This window comes from Urocampus carinirostris, chromosome 1 (genome assembly GCF_059441175.1).
Source record: "Urocampus carinirostris isolate Australia breed hairy pipefish chromosome 1, RoL_Ucar_1.0, whole genome shotgun sequence".
NCBI lineage: Eukaryota > Metazoa > Chordata > Actinopteri > Syngnathiformes > Syngnathidae > Urocampus > Urocampus carinirostris.
This window is the reverse complement of record NC_142349.1, coordinates 36,413,950-36,436,198: the sequence shown is the minus strand read 5'-3', so window position 1 is coordinate 36,436,198 and position 22,249 is coordinate 36,413,950. Positions and strand designations below refer to the sequence as shown.

The window sequence follows — 22,249 nt, the reverse complement described above, 5'->3', positions numbered from 1 at the left end:
AGGTTCGACCCTTTGCATACAATGTTATGCAAGTTGAGTCAGCGGCACATATGAATGCATTGCATTGACATGTACCTGTACTTAGCTCTTATCGATGTCTCAATTTTAAATCATTTTAGTCTGGCACTCCTCATTTATAAAAATATATGACAGAATACTTTGAAGGGCGGGTGGAGTTATAATACAAAAAGACGGTCGTTATTTTAGAAGGAAAAACACTGTTGTTTTTTTCAATGAAAATAACATTAAACTAATGAGAAATACACCCCATTGTTAACTTGGTAAATTCCCATTTTAGGTTGCTTGGTTCTTAATGCGATATCAGAAAAATCCAGAGAGTAACTTTCATATAAAATTTAACGGTCGATTTTTGTTTCGAAAAATGAAAGCTAGTCCATGCGAGGAATTGCTAAGAAACGAAACATCTCTGACAACCAGTGTTGAGTTAGTTAGTTTAAAAAATGTTATACGTTACAGTTACAAGTTACCTTGTTTAAAATGTAATTGTAGTGTAACTATTTCGATGACTTAAAAAAGTAATGTAACTCGTTACTTTTGGATTACTTTAAAGTTTAAATGAGTATTGACTCATGTTCATCTGGCTGTGAGATCTCGAAGCACAAGCGTCTCCAAACGCCCATTTCTGGTGACTATGTCACGTGAAACACGTTCCAACAGCTGTCAAAAGGTGAATAGGGTTGTCACCACTCTACTTTACTAATAAATAACCAATGTATTACAAAATAGAGTGTAAAGTAGCACTAATGTAAACATGTAAATGAAGAGCTCTTTTCCAAAACGCTATAAATCCATTATGATTGTTTTGAGAAAAATGAAAATTGTTTACCCAGACCAACATATTTTGCAAGTATCTATTTTTCTATAGTTAAAAATCTGGTTCAGTCTGAACACCATCAGCATTAATTGACAAATCAAACTACAACCGTGTTGACCAGTCAGTTTATGTCACAGTTGCCCCTTGCCCTCACTTGGCCCCGCCTGCGGCTCTTTGCCTGATTCTCTTCCCTCCTATCTAAACTTAGTGCTCTCATTCACTCCTTGTCAGTCCGTCAACGAACCTCTGCACTTGCAAGTCTTTGTGTTTTGACTCTGTTCGGTATCCTGCTCGTGTATCCAGTATCCCGTTTCGATCCTGCCCGTCTCGCCCTGTCCGGTATCTTGCTCCAGTGTTCAGTATCGAACCAGTCTGTCTCGTCCTGTCCGGTATCTTGCTCCCGTCTCCAGTATCCGGTATCCATCCCGTCTGTCTCCTCCTGTCTGGTGTCTTGCTCCAGTCGTCAGTATCCGATATCCATCTCGTCTGTCTCCTCCTTTTAACTAGGGCAAAAAAGTCCGATCACATCACACTGATTTTGGCTAACCTGCATTGGCTCCCAGTTAGCCTTAGATGTGATTTCAAGGTTCTTTTAGTATTATACAAAATCATACATGGACTTGCTCCCTCTTATCTTTCAGATCTGATTTCCCCCTATGTCCCGGTCCGAAGCCTACGTTCTTTGCTCTTGCTCTTCTGGTGATCCCAAGAGCAAGGAAGTGTTCTGCTGGTTCGAGAGCGTTCTCCATCCGGGCACCAGTGCTGTGGAATGCTCTTCCCCCTGAGATCCGATCTGCAACCTCAGTGGAAATGTTTAAATCTAAGCTTAAAACTCACTTCTACTCTATAGCATATGAATAACCTACTCTTTTCGTCGGCCCCAAAGCAGGGGAATGTATGATAATATTCTGAAAAATAGTCTGTGTAACATAGTGTAATGATCTGTGAAGCCCTTTGAGACTCTTCGTGATTTAGGGCTATACAAATAAAAATGACTTGACTTGACTTGACTCCTCCTGTATCTTGCTCCAGTCTCCAGTATCAGATATCGATCCCGCCTGTCTCGTCTTGTCGGGTATTTTGCACCAGTCTCCAGTATTCGGTATCGACACCGTTGGTCTCATCCTGTCCGGTATCTTGCTCCAGTCTACAGTATCCGGAATCGTTCCTGTCGGTCTCGTCCTGTCCGGTATCTTGGTCCAGTCTTCGGTATCCAGTATCGATCCCGTTTGTCTGTCCTGCCCGGTATCTACCTGTGTGTCCTGTATCGATCCCATCCGTTCTGTCCGGCCTCGCTCTCGTCTGCCTTTGACTTCTCTGTCTCACTTCTTCCGCCCAGCGATCGCTGCCTCCCTGGCGTTTGTGTTCACGCGCATGACTGCCCCATTCCCGTAAAATAAAGCTTGTGTGAAAACGTTACGCGTGTGGGTCCTCCGTCTGTGCGGGCTCTGACAGTTTAAGCTCATTTAAGACCTCAGTACACCTAATACTACCAATTCAATTTCATATTGAAAAGAAACAAATTAACAAGGAAATTAACGGCCTGACAATATTATTGTTTTACCTAGTGGATGTACGATCTGCTGACATGACATGGATATTATCAATCTTACCTGAAGGTGTTTTTTTAAAGTTTGAGTCCTTCGACGCTGACAGGATGTGAACTTTTGGCTGGCAGATTTGCACTTTACAATGTTGTTCTTTTCCTTTTCTTCCTTGAAGATGAATTCAGACTTCAGCTTCCACCCTGTAAATGCTTATTCTTCTGCCAGCATGGCCAGCATAGAAGCAGTCGTTGCTGCTGTCGTCATTACGTAAAAGCGCGGATGGCAAATAGTAATAATAATAATAATAAAATAATGACGACAAAAAGCCAAAAAACCTACAAGCCACAGCAATATAAACTAATAAAAACAGTAATTAAATTAATAAAAGGGGCCAGAGACAAAGCGAAACCTCGCACAAATTATAATCTTGTTAAGTAACCCCCATGCTCACAGAATTTAACTGTAATCTGAATACTTTGTTTTCGCCTGTACTGTAACAGATTACAGTTACTATTATTTTGTATCCTTTTACCATAACACCGTTACATGTGATCGGTTACTCCCTAACCCTGGCTTGAAGTGTGTACTACTTCCTTCTGAGGACAGCGCAGAGAAGTGAAGTGGAAGGCCCTAATGCAAAAAAAAAAAACCCAATCAAAATCGAGTCTTTGTTTTTCCAAATACACACCTTACAGGTCCTCAATTAGAAGCAGGGTACATACTAGCCACATAACACTAGTTTTAAAATCTACAATGAAGAGGAGACTCAGAAATGCTGGCCCATAAGGCAGAGCGGCAAAGAAAAAGCCATGTCTGAGACCGACCATCAAAAGAGATTTATACGGACAAAAGAGCACAGACATTAGACAACTCATTTGACAAATGAAGGAGTCACTTTTTCATGGAAAAGTCCAGGTCGGCGGGGTGGACCTGGCCAAGGAGAATTTTTTTCTGAGATCATCTGGATTTATTATTGTATCATACACCAATAATTGTTGTGTCTTTTTTTCCACTGTCCTTAAAGAAATTGTTTTTAGTTTATTTTTGCACTATTGTATTTCAATCCAATGATATTTCACAAAATAATTCAGTTGCTATTATTTTTAAGTACTACATCTAACCAACTTTTGCTAAAATGAGATAATGATTGTGCCTGAATAATGTTCATTTTATGGGTATTTTTGTACAAAATAAATTTGTTTTGTGCCTGTTGAAAATTAAAGATCTGTGAAGGAACTATAACAAAATATTTCTTGTAACATATTAGTTTTCCAGTTGGTTCAACGAGGTCGACTCGACCAGTAGTTCTCAACTGGTCTGACTTCAAGACCCTCTATCTTGCCCTAATTAAAAGCTGTGGGACAAATCAAAGTAAAAAAAAATCCACTTCCTAAATGTATCGAAACAAAGGATCGTGCAGTTTAAAGTAATGTACAGTAGTAGAATATGCATCCATTATCCTCACCGCTTATCCTCTGTGGAGTCACGGGCGGTGCTGGAGCCCATCCCAGCTATGTTCGGGCAGGGGACACCTTGAACTGGTTGCCAGCCAGTCGCAGGGCACACAGGAACAGACAATTTGCTCGCTCATTCACACTTAGGGACAATTTGGACCGGCCAATTAACCTGACATGCATGTTTTTGGAATGTGTGAGGAAACCGGAGTGCCCGGAGGAAACCCACGCAAGCACGGGGAGAACATGCAAACTGCACACATGAAGGTGTGATCTCATGACCTCAGAACTGTGCCGCACATGCGCTAACCACTGCGCCGCCGTGCTGCCCTGTAGTAGAATATATTCACGTTTAAAAAAAATTAAAAAACCAGCAAACCAAAATGAAATCAAGATTTTCCCTTTAATGCTCACCTAGCTGCATTCCAAATGGAATTCAAAAGGCTTCCCTTCAGTAGCTTCAGAAATTTTGACAGACTCAAAACATTAAATGAAAAGGTGCAACAACTAGGATATATATTGCACAAGCACACAAAAGAAAAGGTATCCTAGACACTATTGTCACAGCCAGCAGCTGGATTTTTATTGCACATTTTTATGGAACAGTGTGTGTTATTTGTTGCTGTATTGTGTAGTGCATCCGAAAAGCAGTGTTAAAAAGCACAAGGAAGAATACAAACTCCGCAATACACTTTTTTTTCGCACAGCCTTTTGGGAAGTTTCACTACTTCGCTAATTTAGAATTGAATTGTCATTATAGTCATTTATATTAATGGTTCGTGATTTGTGTTCTGAAGATTCTATCACAGGGGTAGGTTTTATGTGTCTGTGTGTTGGGTGGGCGTGACTGCCAGTGTTTGCAACTGTGATAGGCTGGTGAACGCTGTCAGTCATACAGCGAGGCGTGCGCTCAAGTCAAAGTGGCCACAAAAACAAACTGCAAAGCACGGCACAGATAGCTTTTAGAGGCTCCTGACATCGAAAAGAAATTCATCAATTAAATCGGATTGTGAGGAAAGTCAGAAGCGCAAAGAAATGGTGATCACCAGCATGTGCTATGTGGATTGTTATCGGGTCTGGTAAGAGACTGAGAGGGCAATAACGGTGACCGATTCAAGTCTGGCCTACTGGTACGCTGTGCAACAACTCTCACAAGCTACCCCTGCTGAGCTTTAATCTCACACAAGCCAGACCCAGTACCCATTAAACGGAACTTTTTGGGAAACCTCTACATTTGGAACAGTCATATCTTTTATATATATATATATATATATATATATATATATATATATATATATATATATACCGGCGTTTCATTTTCTAACCAATGCGTCAATCTTCATCTGAATCGGTCACTAAAGTTATCGGAGGTTAAGGAAGCGGGTCATTTTTAGCAATTACAGCTTGTATAGTGTAAAGCGGGATAAAAAAATGCCTGCAATTGGCCGAAAAAGATGTGAATCACAAGTCAGTTTGGTCTTCGGCCTAGAAAAATAATTTTAAGGGGCTAAACAGACAGCTAGTAACAGGCAACATCCATTGATGCAGAGATGCTTTTCGGCGGATTGTTTTTTTAATTTGTCGGCATTATCACATGTTCTAGAGCAAGTAAATATTTTACACTGTTGGATTCACTACGATCGTGAATGTAAGTACACCATTGTTGCGTATTATCATTGAATGTGATGGGTGCAATACGACGCCTTTGGTGAGCTACCCCGGCTTTATGGTTTTCAGGTATCTTGTTTCAGACTGATCGTGATGTTTCTCGAATAAGTATATTTTGGAAAGGTCATCATATCTTAAATCCCAAGAGTTTAAGCCTTCCAATGATTAGTTTCATGATGTATTTCAGGGACTGGTGAAATCGTACAGACAGCATGTCTGTACGTGTCTGAGACACGTATTTTCTCCTCAACAGCCGGACTGCCTTAACGTTAAGTGGTAAATAAAATTTGACCGAACGATCTGACTGTTTTGTTGATGTTCCTACTGTAGTGCCTTATAATGCTGTGCGCCTTATGTATGGAAAATATATGACTAAAGACTATTTTTTGGAGTGGGCCTTATAATCCGGTGCGCCTTATAGTGCAGAAAATACAGTAGTTAGCTTACCTTGTTATTTTAAAGAAATAGCGCAGTTACGTAACAACGCTATTTAGAACAGTGTTATTCCCAGCACTGGGCATAAGTTTGGAATTCCTCATTAAAAGGACATAAATAAACGTATATTAAAGATGATTGGAACAGCATAACGCCAATGGAGCCTGTTTCCATCACAACGCTTTTACTCAGTAACATTTTGACTGTCGACCGATTATAATTTTGTTTGCTTCACGCCTCAGGGGAATAATTGTGGAATACAAGACGATTACATTGTAATGTCGCCTTCAAGAATCTAAATAAAAAGATCTAGTGTAGCATCGCTAACAAGGCAACAGATTATTCCAGATAGTTCTACCCATTCAGCCCATGACTTTATGGTCTTTTTTAATAAGATTCAACGCATACGAGAAGATATTTCTAAAGACAATGTTAATACATCACTTATTAAAGGTCTAAAATCTGGAGATGTGCGACATGGTGGCTGTCCAGGGACTTTTTCCCGATTTAGTGATCTGTCACTTGATAATCTTAAACAGGTGGTGAGTACGGCTAAACCGACTACTTGCTCTTTTTGGGGTCCTTGGACCTTCAGTTCTAAATATTATAAACATAGCACTTTCCTCAGGTGGAGTTCCAGTGGCTTTCAAGTCTGCTGTTATCAAACTTACACTGAAACGAACCAACCTTGATCCAAAAAGCTTGTTAATATAGACCTGTGTCAAACCTACTGTTTCTTTCTAAAGTACCGTATTTTCCGCACTATAAGGCGCACCGGGTTAGAGGGCACACCCCCCCAAAAAAACAGTCTTTTGTCCGATATTTTCCATACATAAGGCGCACCGGATTATAAGGCGCTACAATGGGAATGTCGACAAAACAGTCAAACGTATTACCCCCTTAACATTCCGAAAGCTTGCAAAGAAGCAAATACGTGTCGTAGACACGTGCAGATGCGGTGTCCGTACGATGTCACCAAACAAACATTTCTTAGTTTCCATTTTTTTTTTTGCTCGCAACTGTGTGGACAGCAAAGTAAGAATTTTATTGTGCAGGGAAACGGGGTTCTTTACTGTGCATATGACAATAAACACTTTGAATTGAATTTAGTTTAAAAATAGACCCATCACAGAAACATCAAGATCGTTCTAAAACAAGATACCGGGAAAATATAAATCTGCATAGCTCACCCAAGTTCTCTTGCAGCCTTCACGTTGATTAATGATACGTAACCATGGTCTTCTTACAACCGTGAGTGTAGTAAATCCAGGAGAGTGAAATATTTACAAATACAGAAGAGTAAAACATGTTTTCTCTATGCCGTAGTGCAACCCAACTGTGTGATTCACATTCATCTTTTTCGGCCAATTGCATGCTTTGTTTCGCCCCTTTAGCCTATGCGAGCCTGTAAATGATAAAAAGGATCCGCCCCCTTTACCTCAGAATAACTTTAGCCAATAGTGACTGATTAAAATGATGATTGACACATTGGTTAGGAAATGAAACGCCGGTATATAAATCCCAGCATACATCGCGGACGACTTCGCCTTCGGGGGAAAATCTAGTCGGCGGCTGCTTGCCTTAGTTGCAAGACTTTGCGACTTAATATTGATCCATATATAAGGCGCACTGTATTATAAGGCGCATGGTCAGCTTTTGAAAAAAATAAAGGCTTTTAGGTGCGCTTTATAGTGCGGAAAATACGGTAACTGAAAAAGCTGTGGCACAGCAGCTGAATCATTTTATATCTGAGAACAATCTTTTCGAATCTATGCAATCAGGATTCAGTGCAAACCACTCACCTGAGACAGCCCTGATTAAGTTAACCAATGATCTTCTACTGGCAATGGACTCCGGCGCTTCATCACTTTTGCTGCTGCTGGACCCTAGTGCTGCCTTTGACACTGTGGACCATAATATCTTACTAGAACGGTTGGGAAAATGGATTGGTCTCTCAGGAACCGTCCTCTTATGGTTCAGATCCTACCTCTCAGATAGGATGCACTGTGTTAAATATAGCGAAAGTACATCTGAGCCCTCTAGTGTTACCTTTGGTGTTCCGCAGGGTTCAGTACTTGGCCCCCTTCTTTTCAGCATTTAAATGCTTCCATTAGGTGATATTACTTGCAAGTATAATATCAGTTTCCACTGCTATGCGGATGACACTCAACTATATCTTCCGTTGGAGGAATCTGCCACACTAAAGTGTGGAAATTTGGAGGCCTGCCTCACGAAGATAAAAGAATGGATGTCACTCAACTTCTTGCGCCTTAACTCTGAAAAGACCGAAATGCTAGTTATTGGTCCATCTAAATGCTGTGACTTGTTCTCAAAAACAGCTCTGAATATTGACAAATGTAATATCACCCAGAGTGATATTAATCAAAAATTTCGGTGTCATATTTGACCCCGATCTGTCCTTTCAACCACTTGTTAAGAATATAACTAGAACAAATTTTTCCGTCTTTGCAACATTGCTGGATTTGCCCTATGCTGTCTCAGTCGGATGCAGAGATTGTAATTCATGTGTTTGTTACCTCCCGTCTTGATTACTGTAATGCACTGCCTTTCGGTCTCCCGAAGTCCAAAATCAAGAGTCTTCAGCAGGTAGAAAATGCTGCAGCGAGGCTTTTAAATAAGACAAGAAAGTTTGACCAAATTACCCCGATTCTAGCTAACCTGTATTGGCTCCATCTTAGCTTAAGATGTGATTTTAAGCTTCTGTTGGTAGTATACAAAATCATGCATGGACTTGCTCCCTCAGATGTTTCAGATTTAATTTCCAACTATGTTCCGGTCCGGAGCATTCGCTCTGAAAATGCTGGTCTACTAGTGATCCCAAAAGCCAAGAAAAGATCCGCAGGTTCGAGAGTGTTCTCCATTCGGGCCCCGGTGCTGTGGAATGCTCTTCCCCCTGAGATTCGATCTGCAACCTCAGTAGAGATGTTTAAATCAAAACTTAAAACACACTTCTATTCAGCATATGAATAACCTATATTTTATGTTGACAATATAAGTGGATGGTGTCATAATAGTCTGTAGTTTGCAAGTCTTTGATCTGCAAGTTTAGTTTGCAATAGTCTTTGATCCTTTGATACTCCTTGTGATTAAGGGCTAAACAAATAAACTTGACTTGACTTGAATTGGCCATAGTTGTATGATTATGTTTCCAACGTGGAATACCTACTGTATTCTCTGGACTACAAATTGCTCTGGAGTATAAGTCGCACCATCCAGCAAAGGTTTGTTAAAAAGGAAAAACCATATATAAGGCGCACCTAAGTCGAACTTTTGGCAAAGTTATTTTGATGAAATCCAACACCAAAAACCTACATGTCATCTTAAAAGGCAAATTAAAGGAGAACAACAGGCTGAGTAAGTTCATATGGTATATGAACGTTACATGATTGACATGCTTGTTACCTTTAGTAAAGACGTAACATATTAAGGAGTTATTGAGATAACTCTAGCTTCCTCCTTCAGGTTCTACATGACTCGCGTCGGACTCATCCTTTCGCCAGTCCCTTAAAAGTTTCTGACTAACTTCAACCTTTCTTTCTGTTGCCAGGGAAAATTGCCTGCATAATTTTTTGCTAAATCATGCCATGGTTCAGAATATTTGTTTTCTTCCAATGATCAACCCAGTGATTGTAACAGTCATACACATCAGTAGGTGGCAGCAGATTTAAAAAAAAAATGTTTATATACTTATTGCAGTAAATGCTCCTGAGGTAGTACAGGGAAACATATGCAATAACTTGTTTTGTTTGACAAAGCTATTTTGGAACGCAATGCCAAAACAATAGATCCAACAATGTAATTTTTTTATAAAACAGGTTAAAATATAGTAAAACCCTTAAATTACTACTAAAATATTTACTAAAATAAATATTTTTTTATTATTTTTGGAGCAACAGGCACATGGGTTGGCGTTCTGACTTTTTTGTTTTTGTAATTTTTTTCATTTTTCTTTTCAATCATCACATGACAAAATGAAAGGATCACCTGAAACAAAAAAATGGATGACGGATTGAACCCAAAGTTTTAAAAGAGACCCGTCCCCAAAACAACCATGGACGCTTGTTCTATCAATCATGTAAACAAATGATCATATAGTGGATCATTATAACAATCATTTATTAATCCATTATAAATGAACACTTTTTTGAAACAAGAGATATACAGTATTTTACAATTTCTGAGATTCTTTTTCTTTTCTCATTCCTCTCTTTACTCTCTCTCTCTGAAAGTAATACAGTGAAGAAAATAAGTATTTAAACACCCTGCTATTTTGCTATTTCTCCCACTTAGATATCATGGAGGGGTCTGAAATTTTCATTGTAGGTGCATGTCCACTGTGAGAGAGATAGACTAAAAAAAAATCCAGAATTCACATGCATGATTATTTGCCCATTTTTGCACTACGGCATATTGCACCAATACGATCCCAAAACTGTATGTAGCATCCTACATGCCCACACTTCTTGTGTAAATATTGTGTAAATTATAACCCTTATCTTCTTTGTTCCTTTATCTTCTTTGTTTTCTTTTGTCCTCACTGTCAAATGTGAACCTGAAGTGTCACATCCAATTTCATTGTCAGAATATGTTCAACCCCTTTTGTAACAATGACAATAAAGGTGTATTCTATTCTATTCTCTATTCTATAATGATTTATTTGTGCGATACGTTTGCAAATAAGTATTTGAAAGCTTGAGAAAATTAATGTTAATATTTGGCACAGAAGCCTTTGTTTGCTCTTACAGAGGTCAAGCGTTTCCTGTAGTTTTTCACCAGGTTTGTACACACTGCAGGAGGGATCTTGATCTACTCCTTCACACAGATCTTTTCTAGATCAGTCAGGTTTCGGAGCTGTCGCCGATAAACACGGAGTTTGAGCGCCCTCCAAAGATTTTCGATTGGGTTCAGGTCTGGAGACTGGCTGGGCCATGCTAGAACCTGGATATGCTTCTTACGGAGCCACTCCTTGGTTTCCCTAGCTGTGTGCTTCGGGTCGTTGTCGTGTTTGAAGACCCAGACACGACCCATGCTCTGACTGAGGGAAGAGGATTGTTCCCCAAAATCTCACTAGTACACGGCCCCAGTCATCCTCTCTTTAATACAGTGCACTCATCCTGTCCCATGTGCAGAAAAACACCCCCAAAGCATGATGCTACCACCCCCATGGTTCAGAGTAGGAACATTTAGCAATCACAGGACACTCTATTTCCTGTTCTTCGGGTTGTACTCTTCATTCTTCCAAACATGGTGGAATTATGACCAAAAAGTTCTGTTTTTGGTCTCATCTGACCACAAAGCTTTCTCCTATGACTCCTCTGTATCCTCCAAATGTTCATATGCAAACTTAAGATGGGCTTTGACATGTGATGGTTTAAGCAGGGGAAACCTTTGTGCCATGCATGATTTCAAATCATGACGTTTTAGTGTATTACTGACAGTAACCTTGGAAACGGTGGTCCCAGCTCTTTTCCGGTCACTGACCAACTCCTGTCGTGTAGTTCCGGGCTGATTCCTTCCCTTTCTTAGAATCATTGAGACCCACGAGGTGATATTTTTCCTTTTTTAATGATTGCTCCAACAGTGGACTTTTTTTCCTAGCTGCTTGAAAATTGCTCCGTAGCCCTTTCCAGCCTTGTGGAGGTGTACAATTTTGTCTCTGGTGTCTTTGGACAGCTCTTTGGTTCTCCATGTTACAAGTTACAGTTGTATTGATTGTATTGTGTGGACAGGTGTCTTTATGCAGCTAACTGCAACAAACAGGTGCATCTGATACAGGATAATACATGGAGTGCAGGTAGACTTCTAATGGGCGGACTAACAGGTCTTTCAGGGTCAGAATTCTAGATAATAAACAGGTGTTCAAATACTTATACCATGCAAATAAATTGTTAAAAAAATCATGCATTATGATTTCTGAATTTTTCTTTTTAATTTATCTCTCACAGTGGACATGCAGCAAAGATGAACATTTCAGACCCCTCCATGATTTCTAAGTGGGAGAAATACCAAAATAGCAAGATGTTCAAATAATTATTTTCTTCACAGTATAATGTGTAAAACGCCCTGCGATTGGCTGGCAACCAGTTCAGGGTGTCTCCTGCCCACTGCCCGATGATTGCTGGGATGGGCTCCAGCACCCCCGCGACCCTACTGAGGATAAGCGGTGCAGCTGATGAGATGAGATGAGATAATGTGTAAAACCTGAGAAAGATGGAGGTACAAAGCATAAGGGCTCTTTGAGCTTAGTTGGACATTATTAGCACATATTTAACGGAGAAAATTAACGTTCAACTTTTCAAGAACACGTCAAATGACACATCCCACCTGTAAATAAATAAAAAACAAATAAACATGAAACTGGCCCAAGATTTCATTCTTCAACATTTTCGTTGGGTTGTGTGAGTCGAGATTTTTAACTGAAAAAAAATGGGAGCCTTCGTTATAACAGGTTGAGAGACACTGTTCTAAAAACGCGGATATTGGCCAGCTGCAAATTTAGTGATGAGCCAAAACACGAGAAGGCACTAAACACCTAAAAGAAATCAAAAATGCAACATTATGGCTTCTGTCCTTCTCTGTTGGAACATCCCCACTCATATATTCCTACGAGGGTCTATCCACCTGGATCCCTGGCGCAGAAGCTGCAAAACATTTCCGGAACAGACGCTCGGGATCTGCAGGCTGGTTCTCCGCGTGCAATTTCCTGCTTAAGAAATGCTTTCGGAATCCTTGCGGGCCAGAAGCTGGCGATGCCTTGGGCCTGCTGGATCCCTCTTGAGGGTTCTCTACAGGATACACATGCAGTGGGAGAGGAATGAGACCTTCATTTAGTGTATTCGAGGAATGAGAACAAAGACAGATGCCAACCGATAGCTTGTAAAGGCATGTTGTTGTCACGGCGACCCGGTTTGGTGGTGATGAAGAGGTAGCAAAGCACGCACAGTGTGATGAGGAAGGCTAGAAGGACCACCGCTGCAAAAGATAGGCCTACAAGAGCCCATATACTGAGAGGAAAGGAGAGAAGAGGAGAATACGCTGTACAATGGTCAAGTGTGAATATTTTTTTTCTATCACAAAAAAACTCAGACAAAGAACCACGATAGTTAAAATCCATAAAATACAAACCTTTATTTATTCATTTATTTAGGTAGTTTCTTATTTATTCATTTGTTTATAAAATACCCTATTATACTTTTAAACCAAAGAAAAAACCCTATTTACAGGCTCAAGCATTTGCCTAACAAATAACATTCGTTCTAATATAATACGCCTGAAAATTGCGTCGTCTCCTAAAATAGAAAACTATCTATTAATCGCTGTCATTTATTTCAAAAAATAAACGACTGTTTTTTTGGGACGAAACAGCCCAGAAAGTATGAGTAAAAAATGATCTAAGGGAAGGATTGATCATCCTTATTAGTTTTATTAAAGGCGGGCAAAGAGACAGTTTCTTCCTTACAACACACACAACTTTTGGAAGAAAAATGCTTTCTGTTGCCCGGGAAAAAGCAGTGCTTTTTGATTACATCTATTGCATTTAAGGTAAAGTGTACTCGATGTTTCTGTATGGTGTTGTGCAGCCAAAAATGAGTGCTAAATGCACAAGAAGAAATACAAACTACGGAGACTCAAAGTGACCAAAACGAAGCATTATTTTCTCTCTTGTTTTTGCCTACTCTTTCATGAAGAACAAAAATAGGAGATAAAGAAGAAAAGAGAAAAACATGTAAAAATAGAAGGAAAAGACAAAAGAGAATAGAATGAAAGAAAGAGGGAAATAAAAGAGAGAATAAAAACGAGAAATGGAAAAAAGTAGAGAAGGGAAAAGGAAAGGGAAGAGGCAAGAAGTAAATGTGAAAAAGAGGGGGGAAAGGAAAAATAACAAATGAATACTTTAAAAGTCGAACCATTTGTAATTTTTTTTTTCGAGTATAGAAATAATTAAGATAAGAAAAAAAGAAGAACAAAGTGAGGGCAAAAAAATAAAAGATTGATGAGAAAAGAAAAAAAAGCGGCCAATGATGTCAGCTTCTTCTAGGTGAGGATCATCCGATGTAAAATAATCGCTCATTTCTCGACCGCCAAGTCTATTAGAGTTTTTGACGGGATAGTTCATATATCTTATTATTTTAACGAATTTTGTCTTTGTTTTTGTTTTTTTAAAGAAAGTTTTTTTTTTTACCACCAGGACAGGCAGTGAATACTACACACTGTCCCTTTAACAATGCCGTTTTAAAACTCAACAATGCACCTTTTGAGAGAATCACAGCTCCTCTAGCCGAGTGAATTTTGCCAGGCGAGCAAAAAAAAAAAACTTCACAGATTACCTCAGCCACCACATGTAAGCATAGTCGTAGGGATAAAAGCTGTTGGGGTCGTCACAGCAATACTTGAAGTCATTGAATCCGCAACAGAAACGGGCCACCACATTTGCCGATTTGGGGCAAGAGAACGCCTTCACCAACACACCGTCCGTGTTGTGGTAGCTGCTGCATTCGGCGATCATCGTCGGCGAGACAAGAGCAAAAACGCTCCGCGAGTGGGATTCAGACCAGACGCGAGCGATGAAGAAATCTGCGCTGGGAACTATAGTACTGGGGGGACAGGTGGGGCATAGCTCTCTCTCTCTCTCTCTCTCTCTCTCTCTCTCTCTCTCTCTCTCTCTCTCTCTCTCTCTCTCTCTCTCTCTCTCTCTCTCTCTCTCTCTCTCTCTCTCTCTCTCTCTCTCTCTCTCTCTCTCTCTCTCTCTCTCTCTCTCTCTCTCTCTCTCTCTGTAGCTCTCTCTCCATTCTCCCTCTTTCTCATCTCCCTTTTTCTCTTTCTCCCTCTCTCTCATCTGTTTCTCCCTCTCCCTCCTCTCTCTCTCTCGCCCCCCTCTCTCTTGCTCTCTCTAACTCTGCCTCTCTCTCTCTTTATCTTTTCTTTATCTCTCCATTTTACCTCTCTCTCATACCCCCTTTTCTCTTTCTCACTCTCTATTCCCCTTTTTTCTCTCTTTCCACCTCTCTCTCTATATATTTATTTATCCCTTCTACCTCTTACTCATCCCCCATTCTCTCTTTCTATCTCTTACTTGATCTCTCCCTTTTCCCTCGTGCTCATCCCCTACTCTCTCTCTTTCTTTCTTTATCCCTCCCTTCTAACTCTTTCTCACCCCCTTTCTCTCTCTATTTCTCTGTCTCTCTCTGTCTGCCTGTCTGTCTATATGTCTCTCTCTCTTACTTTCTCTCATCCCTCTTTCTCGGTCTCTTTCTCTCTGTCTCTCTCATCCCGCCTTCTCTTTCTCTCTCTCTCTCTCTCTCTCTCTCTCTCTCTCTCTCTCTCTCTCTCTCTCTCTCTCTCTCTCTGTCTCTCTCTCTTTCCCTTTATTTATCTCTCCATTTCCCTCACTCTGATATCTCCTTTTCTCTTTCTCAAGATCTTTATCCCATTTATTTTTCTCTCTCTCCCCCTGTCTCTCTATATATCTTGCTCCCTTCTCCCTCTCTCTCATCCTCCTTTCTCTCACTCTCCCTCTTGATTGATCTCTCCCTTCTCCCTCTCGCTCATGCCCTTCTCTCACTCTCTATCTCTTACTTTATCTCTCCCTTCTAACTCTTACTCATCCCCCTTTCTCTCTCTATTTCTCTGTCTGCCTGTCTGTCTTTATGTCTCTCTGTCTCACTTTTTCGCATCCCTCTTTCTCAGTCTCTTTCTCTGTGTCTCTATCCTTCCCTCTTCTCTCTCTCTCTCTCTCTCTCTCCCGCTCTCTCCCCCTCTCTTTCAGTCACTCTCTCTCTCTCTCTCTCAGTCACTCTCTCTCTCTCTCTCTCTCTAATATATATATACACATATATAATCTTTTTTTATATCAAATAAACACAACCTCAACCTACAAGTAATTAAAATTTTTCAAAAAATGTAATACATGTATTTTTACTTATTATTTCAATAAGTAAGAATTAAGTTTTTTTTTTTTTTTTTTTTTATCGGTTGGGGTTGCTTAATAAAACACAACGTCTCTTTACAGGGAATACTATTACTTGAAGTCACTTTAATTTTGCTGGTATTTTGGTACAAAAATATGAATATATTGTTCTATATCCGGGTGAAACTGCACAATCATCTCATTCAATAAATTTGAGAAGTCTACGTTTGTTTTTCTGGATCTTTTTTATGGTTAGCCACACCAGCAACCAGTGACTGGTTACTGACCGCGTTACTAAAATACAGTAATTAGTTACAGTTACTGTCATGATTACTAACTCTGATCACCTGGAGCAATCATATGGGCGCCTACTGATTGGCTGGCACGTCTCTCTTAAGCGTGCTGCGCACAGAGTTCAGTGTCAGAGTGTACATTTGGTAACTGTGTGTTTCTCCTGATATCCGGTTTATTTAAGAACTCTGCTTACCCGTTTCTGCCTGCCTCCGATCCGACCTGTTTCCGTACCACGCGTCGATCTCATCTCCAGCCCCGGTAAACACGACCTGCCTGACTTCCGCACTTCGATTCCGGACTCGTTCCGAAGTGTTCTTCCCGGCGCCGCTGCTGACGTCTGACGGCCATCACGTATCCCGCAAGCCCTGAACGCTTCCTTGAATAAAGAACTAAAACGAATGCTCTGGGGTTTCCTGGTCTGTTCTGGCTTCCTGATAGTTTCATTTAAAAAGTCATTTAAATTTTTGGGTGCTGTTCAATTTGTTCTCTTTATTTTTCCAGGCCTGGTGTATTACAAATTCAGCACATTTTTACCGTAAATTCTATGCTCACATTTGCACACTATTCTTGATGTTCCTTTATAAGCCACGCCCCCTACCATTCACTAATTTGCAAATATGTACATGTGAATTGACCCCCTGATTACAGTATTTTATTTTATAGTTGTAAATAGTGCTTAGACTCGAGTTTAGAAAATAGGGAGAATATCTCCATGAGGAGAAATTCGGCACTCACGCAGTCGGTGCTTGAGACGTCGCCACCTTGACTATATTCAGTTGTACTCCGTAGGTAGATATAAAAGTGCCCACCATTCAAAAGATGTAGTACGTGACAACGTGAGAGATGTAGGAAAATTTAGCAATCACAGGACACTCTATTTCCTGATTTGCATTTAATCAGTAGTTACCATATTCCATTAATATCGTGTTACGGAATTCGTGACCAAGAAAAACACAGTGCCTTGCAAAAGTATCGCCCCCTCTAGAACTTTTTGACATATCGCTCACGTTAGACACAATTATGAAAAGAACCCAAATTCATATTGTGCTAATGAATTGAACATTTGAAAAATAGGTGTTGCAAAAATATTAACCCCCTTTAAGTTAATACTTCATTTTTGGGTATGTCTCTACACGTTTTTTTTCATCTTAAAACAAAAATATTTGCATATTTGACACGTGGGGATTGTATTTTTAGTGTGATGTGCGGTGTTACTCTTACGCCAAACGTAACGCTTTAGATTGAGCCCAAAAAATTCAATCTTGGTGTCATCTGACCAAAACACCTATTCATATGCGATAGAATGGAAGTGTGTTTTAAGCCTGGATTTAAACAGTTCCACTGAGGTTGCAGATCAAATCTCAGGGGGAAGAGCATCCCACAGCACCGCGGCCCGAATCGAGAACGCTCTCGAACCTGCGGATCGCTTCTTGGCTTTAGGGATCACTAGTAGACCAGTATTTTGTAGTGAAAGGTCCGGACCGGAACATAAGAGGAAATTAAATCTGATAGATATGAGAGATCAAGTCCATGCATGATTTTGTATTATACCAACAGAACTTTAAAATCACATTTTAAGTTAACAGAGGGCCAATGCAGGTGAGCTAAAATCGGGGTAATGTGATCAAACTTTCTTGTCTTGGTTAAAAGCCTCGCTGCAGCATTTTGTGCCAGCTGAGGGCTCTTGATTTTGGACTTCGGGAGACCAGAGAGTAGTGCATTACAGTAATCAAGACGGGAAGTAACAAATGCATGAATTATAATCTCGGCATATGACTGAGACAGCATAGGGCAAATTTTAGCAATGTTGCGAAGATGGAAAAAAGTTGTTCTAGTAATGGTCTCAATGTGTGTTTGAAAGGACAGATTGGGGTCAAATATGACATCTACATTTTTGACTGAGCCACTCTGGGTGATATTACATTTGTCAATGTTCAGAGCAGTTTTTGAGAACAATTTACGGCATTTAGATGGACCAATAACTAACATTTTGGTCTTTACAGAGTTAAGGCGCAAGAAGTTTCGTGACATCCATTCTTTTATCTCAGTAAGGCAAATTTACAGTTTAGTGTGGCAGATTCTTCAATCGGACGATATAGTTGAGTGTCATCTTTGTAGCACTGGAAACTGATATTATATTTTCAAATAATATCACCTAATGGAAGCATGTAAATGCTGAAAAGAAGGGGGCCAAGTACTGAACCCTGCGGAACACCACAGGTAACACTTAAGGGCTCACAATGCATCCTATCTGAGAGGTAGGATCTGACCCATAAGAGGACGGTTCCCGAGAGACCAATCCATTTTTCCAACCGGTCTAGTAAGATATTATGGTCCACAGTGTCAAAGGCAGCACTAAGGTCCAGCAGCAGCGAGAGTGATGAAGCGCCAGAGTCCATTGCCAGTAGAAGATAATTGGTTACCTTAATCAGGGCTGTCTCAGTAGAGTGGTTAGCCCTGAATCCTGATATCATAGATTCAAAAAGATTGTTCTCAGATATAAAATCACTCAGCTGCTGTACCACAACTTTTTCAAGTACTTTAAAAAGAAACGGTAGGTTTGACACAGGTCTATAATGACATAAGCTTTCTGGATCAAGGTTGGGTCATTTCAGTGTAGGTTTAATAACAGCGGACTTAAAAGCCGCTGGAACTCCACCTGAGGAGAATGATGTGTTGTTAACATTTAGACCTTTAACCAGCGTACACAGAAACAGGTCAAGCAGGCAAGTCGTCGGTTTGGCTGTACTTGCCACCTGTCAAAGATTATCAAGTGACAAATCGCTAAATCTGTAAAAATCCCCAGACAACCACCATGTCGCGCATCTATGATTTTTTAGACCTTTGACTTGTGACGCCTTAACATGGTCTTTAGAAATCTCTTCCCGTATGCGTTGAATCTTCTTATTAAAGAAGACCATTGTCATTGGCTAAATGGGTAAAATTATCTGGAATAATCAGTTGCCTCGTTAGCATTGCTACAGTGTCGAAAATGATTTTGGGGTTATTCTTTTGTGCCACAATCACCTTCGAAAAATAGGCTGATTTTTCAGAGGCAAGGGTTGTTTTATATTTAAACAAGCTGACCTACCAGGTTTGACGGAAAACCTCAAGCTTGGTAGCGCGCCATTTTCGTTCAGATTTCCTGCAGTCTTGTTTAAGCGATCAAGTTTCATCAGTAAACCAAGGTAAATTATAAATCAATAAATTTTAAATACCCTATTATACACTGAAAACAAAGAACAGCCCCATTTTACAGGTTAAAGCATTTTTTAACAAATAAAGGTATTGTATAATCATGTTATTATTCATTTTATTGCAAATAACGTCAAATAACAAGAGGCGGGGTGTCAGGAGGACCAGAACAGAGCAGGAGACCCCAGAGCGTTCGTTACAAGTCTTTTATTTGGGGAAGCGTACAGGGTTAGCGGGAGACGCGATGACCGTCGAACGTCAGCAGCAACGCCGTGAAGACAACTTCGGAACACGTAGCCAATCGTAGCGTGGGACGGAAGCAGGTCGAGTTTACCGGGACTGGAGAGAAGATCGTAGCGTGGGACGGAAGCAGGTCGAGTTTACCGGGACTGGAGAGAAGATCGTAGCGTGGGACGGAAGCAGGTCGGATCGGAGGCAGGCAGGCAGAATCAGGTAAACAAGAATGCACAGGTAATCGGGAGAGTCATACGGGGTACAGAAGTAATCCTCAGACCAAGAGGTCTCGGCGTAGCCTGCTTAAAAAGGGAACATGAACCAATCAGGAAGCGCATTCCAGCGCGCCAGATGATTACCCCAGGTGGCTCCACTTAGGTAATCATGACACGGGGAGACTATTTAGCCAATCAAAATGCAAAACATAATGCATAATGCTAATCCAAAAGGTAGCAAAACTGTGAAGAGTAGACTACATTTGAGCGAGGGTAATACTTTACTAAGAACAGCATCATTTATTTATTATTTAGTTTTAACTGTTTAACTGTTATGCATTTCTAAATGTGCGAATTTGTCAGTCACAAAAAAATCAAAAATATGCTTCGCAAAGCAATTTTTAGAATGAATAAACGGTTCCATACCGGCAGACAGTGGTAATTATTTGAAGTATTATATTCATTTTTTCATCATATTCAAAAGTTCTTCCTGCAAATAATTTATAGTATAAATTTTTCTATTTGAGTATATTTTATTAATTTATCCCAAATTAGAAAATAATAATTTTTCAAAGGTGGTAAAATAGACTGAAATTTCACTCTTTTGAAATGTTATTTGTCTTATTTCAAGTAAAGAAAATTAAACTATTTTCAAATAGAGTGAAACAAGAAAAATACTAATATGACCAAAATTCATGTCAAGGTGGTGGACTGTGCAGCTTTTTAAGACCCTTTGTGATTAGAGGCTACACAAATAAATGCAATTGAACTTGAATTATTATTATTTAATTCATTTTAATTATTATTACATAACCATAGTTTATTCAATTTCAAACGACTCTTGAATCATTGTTTTTTTTCTTTATAAAGCCTTCAAAACAAAAAGTTTGAACACCCCTCCTCTCTCTATGTAGTTTATTATGCTGTGTTTGGCCAAACTATTTCGTACAAAAATTAAAATGCATTACTATTATAACCACCTGAGGGTGCTAAAATTGCAAATGTGACTTTTTACTCACCTTTTTTTACTATCTTGACTTGATGATGGCTATCACATCAATTTGAATATTGAAATATTCTGATATTACTCTTTTATCCAAGGGGCCAAAAGCCGAAATTTAATTGAAAATTGGGCCGGCGTGGATATTACACAAAAGTGTTGCAACGTGCAATTGAATATCTCATCATTCACGGTGTATGAACTTTGGGTGCTGTACATGTCTGGCCATCAAAATGAATGAGGAGAACACCAAGCCTGCAGCTCGCTTTAATCCCAGATTATGTCTGAGTCCAATCCAGAAACAAGGGAAAAATTGGCAGAAGAAAGGGGATTATTGGGCCTGTGGTCGTGGGTTGTGACAAACAACTACTTGATAATAAACATTTTTCACAAACTATGAAAAATTCTCCTCTGACGCTCACCAACACACATGCACACACACACACACATACATACATACACACAGACATGTGACTTTAATATAAAAAAAATCCAAATGCAACATACTCGAATGACACAGTTGCAGTCCATCAGAAGCACAGGCATTATTATTTTAAACATTAGTGGTCATTTTTGTTCCAAGACCACCTTTCGAAACGTGAGAAGGTCGTGCCTGAGTCTCCGTCATGCGTATGTCCTGCAGACGATGTCATGTTTCAATGCCCAGGCAGAGATTACGCAGTAGCAACAGCAGCACATGTAGATGTGACATCTGGGATTACAATTAGAGTAATATCATTTCAAAGCTGTCACGTTGGTATGGGTGAAAATTAAAAGTTATGGTGTTTTTGAGCAATCTATTACAGTATGTGACAAAACTGAGTACACCCCTCACTGGTCTGCAGGGATTCCATGATAATGTTTAATAGAACATCACTGAAGAAGCATTGCTTTGACACAATGAAAAGAAGTATGTCAACAAAGGTCATGGCGAACTGGAAATATCCTCTGGTCTGATGAGACAAAGGTTAATTTATTTAGCTCTGATTGTGTGAAGCATGTGTGGCCACAACAAGTTGAGGAGTGCAAACATGTTTGTGTCGTGCCTAAAGTCAAGCATGGTGTTGGGAATGTCATGGTTTGGGGCTGCATGGGTGCAACTGGAGTTGGATAGTTGCATTTCATTAAGGAGAACACCAATGTATGTACTGTGAAATGATGGAGCAGAAAACGACCCCCTCCCTCCAGAAACTAGGTCGCAGGGCAATGTTCTAACTTGACAATGACCCCAATCAACTTCTAAGATGTCCAAGGTTCTCAGGGTAGAGGGGATGGACTGGCCAAGCATGTATTCAGATCTCAATCCAATAGAACATCTTGGGGGCATCTTCAAGCGGAAGGTGGAGAAGCACACGATCTTGAATATCACCCAGCTCAGTCACGTTGTCATGGAATATTGGGAGAGCATTCCAGTAGCAATTTGTGAGGCTCTGGTTAAATCAAT

General features: G+C 40.0%; 1 protein-coding gene across 1 annotated transcript; it reads right to left on the bottom strand.

The window, feature by feature from the left end:
* Positions 1-10,273: 10,273 nt before the first annotated feature.
* shisal2a (shisa like 2A) lies at positions 10,274-14,551 on the bottom strand. Its single transcript, XM_088355137.1, has 3 exons — positions 14,288-14,551; positions 12,828-12,964; positions 10,274-12,745 (listed from the first exon to the last, which is right to left on the bottom strand). The coding sequence occupies exons 1-3, from the start codon at positions 14,464-14,466 to the stop codon at positions 12,564-12,566; spliced, it is 498 nt and encodes a 165-aa protein (XP_088211263.1). The 5' UTR covers positions 14,467-14,551; the 3' UTR covers positions 10,274-12,563.
* Between the last annotated feature and the right edge of the window lie 7,698 nt (positions 14,552-22,249).

Excerpts from the sequence above, each read along its gene's own strand:
- shisal2a (XM_088355137.1), bottom strand. The coding sequence starts at position 14,466 with ATGATCGCCGAATGCAGCAGCTACCACAACACGGACGGTGTGTTGGTG. Across the intron at positions 12,965-14,287 it reads GCTTACATGTGGTGGCTGAG|TATATGGGCTCTTGTAGGCC; the intron begins GTAATCTGTGAA and ends CTTTCCTCTCAG. Across the intron at positions 12,746-12,827 it reads CATGCCTTTACAAGCTATCG|AGAACCCTCAAGAGGGATCC; the intron begins GTTGGCATCTGT and ends TGTATCCTGTAG.